Below are 2101 nucleotides of genomic sequence, written 5' to 3' on the forward strand. Positions count from 1 at the left end.
GTTTCATTTCCTGCTCATTAAAATGCCAAGTACTAGATGAAGTGGAAACCAGTGATGCTCACTCAAGTTCAGTGTTTTTTTGTCCTTAAGAGTTATAACTTCAAAATAAAAGCATAATCAAGCTAATGTGTCTCCGGAAAGAAGACACAGTTGGTGAATTAAAGCAGAAACACAAATTAATTGATTAACTTAGTTTTATGGACCATGACTTTATTGGTCCAAAAAAGAAAAGAATGGATTGTCGTAGGACAGATTCTGACAGATGTGTCATGTGTTTGACTATGTAAAGTTGTACAGTATGTTCCTATTTATTTCTGTAGCCTCTTGGCCAGGTCATGTTTGTAAATGAGAATTGGTTCTCAAACAGTTTACCTGGATAAATAAAGGTTAAATAAAAAAAAAATTCTTAGGACTCACTTTTTCAAATCCCTTTATTGAACATCTTCAAAACATTTACTTCAATTGATCACCCTCCCTTTTCTCAACACTGTCATCTTCATTATGCAGATGAAGTAAACAATAAGCTATTTGAAGCAGCTCTGGTATTATTTTATTCCACTGTTGCTCATGGTTTGGGCTTTGCACACTCCCTTGCCGGCGACTTCAAAGGCAGCTCCCTTGTAGGTTGCAACACACTGGCCGTCTGTGCGTAGGTCTGGCTGAACCTGCTCCCACACCTTCTTTTTTGGGTTCAGCTCTTTGTCGGGTTCACCTGCAATCGAAAAGTCAGTTTGATGCATTAGAAACGGATTCTCCATCACACATGCAGGATTTATGGACCCAGGGCTGATGTTTTATGAACTTTTTGTGGCATTCCTGAAATGCTGTTTTAATGTATTCATGCGACACACTGATAACTTTTCCTTCATGGATTTGTCATTGTCAGCATACACTGATACTATCTGTTATGAGCTAAAGCCAATACAAATTGTGAGCAAACAGCCGTGATCTATCAGGCCAATTCTAATTTTAATCTTCCCACGTGAATAGTTTGACTTTCTATCGTGTTCTGTTGGAGCGTCAGCTTTGTGAAACTGCCATCTGTTCTTAGCAATAATTCAATAATGTAAACCATACTTCTCAGAATCACAAATATGCATGCAGGGAGTACAATAAAGAAAGTTTCTCATTTGACAATGCCAAGCTTTTGTGAAAAATCATAGATGGTACTGATTGGCTTCTATCTGGTGTCAACTTGTTCCTCTCTACATAACCATCTAAATGTAGGAGGACAAATGAGTTTCATTTCCTAACGCTGCCATTTCTGCCGTTTTATGACCCAAGAGTGGCAACAATCAGTTTTGATCAGAAGCGTGAAAGAGGTTTTGATGAGCATCTTGAGCACATTCTTAAGTTTAAGCAGAAATACTGGGCAATTAAAACCATGTAGTCACACCAGCAGTGGATCGGCTGTAATTGAATCTGTACTATGGCCCTTTGTTGGTAGAAAATAGGAAAAGTAGAAGGAATTTTATTTTTTATTTTCCATTATCTGTACTTCAGAAGACAGCTTCAGTTGTTGCTGTTTAAACGAAGAAGAACACGGCAGCACAACAAATCAACATTAACCAAGTTTTAAATAGGACTCTCTTTAATGAAGGATCCATAAAAATAATATCCGGACGAAGAGATCCCTCCTGAATCAAACAGCTTTTAGAGTGGCTGGCACATGTGTGAGGCAGCGATGAAAGCCTTGGCTGATAAACCTGGGCTCGTTGGGCCACAGATCCACATTCATTCTCTCCTCCTCTTAACTTTTTTCACAGGAAACTGCCATTTTGCTTGTGGTTCTCAAAAGAATGAGAATAACAAGACCAATGCTTGTCATCGATATTCCACTTATTCCACAATTCATATTATAAATGTGAGTTTTTAGAACTAGAGAGACTTAAATCACGTTCTGTATGTGTCGGTCTTTGATTGTAGGTCACATTCATTGGAGGTTGTGTTTGGAATACTTCTCAGGAGGGACCTAGACTCTTGTGGATGTGTAAACTATTGAGAAAACGTGTTCTTTTTTTTTTTTTTACAAACTCATTTACATTATCAAACTTAACAAGATAATTACTGTAGGACATAATCCTTCCGACTGACTATTAAA

General features: G+C 37.7%; 1 protein-coding gene across 1 annotated transcript in view; it reads right to left on the reverse strand.

Moving 5' to 3' along the window:
- Positions 1-412: 412 nt before the first annotated feature.
- The window catches only part of aimp1a (aminoacyl tRNA synthetase complex interacting multifunctional protein 1a), a 17519-nt gene continuing 15830 nt past the window's right edge, over positions 413-2101 (reverse strand). The window contains exon 7 of the mRNA XM_032529290.1: positions 413-712. Coding sequence (XP_032385181.1) covers positions 546-712 — 167 coding nt within the window. The 3' untranslated portion in view covers positions 413-545. The remainder of the gene's footprint in view (positions 713-2101) is intronic.

The sequence above is a fragment of the Etheostoma spectabile genome, chromosome 2, assembly GCF_008692095.1.
Source record: "Etheostoma spectabile isolate EspeVRDwgs_2016 chromosome 2, UIUC_Espe_1.0, whole genome shotgun sequence".
Taxonomy (NCBI): Eukaryota; Metazoa; Chordata; class Actinopteri; order Perciformes; family Percidae; genus Etheostoma; species Etheostoma spectabile.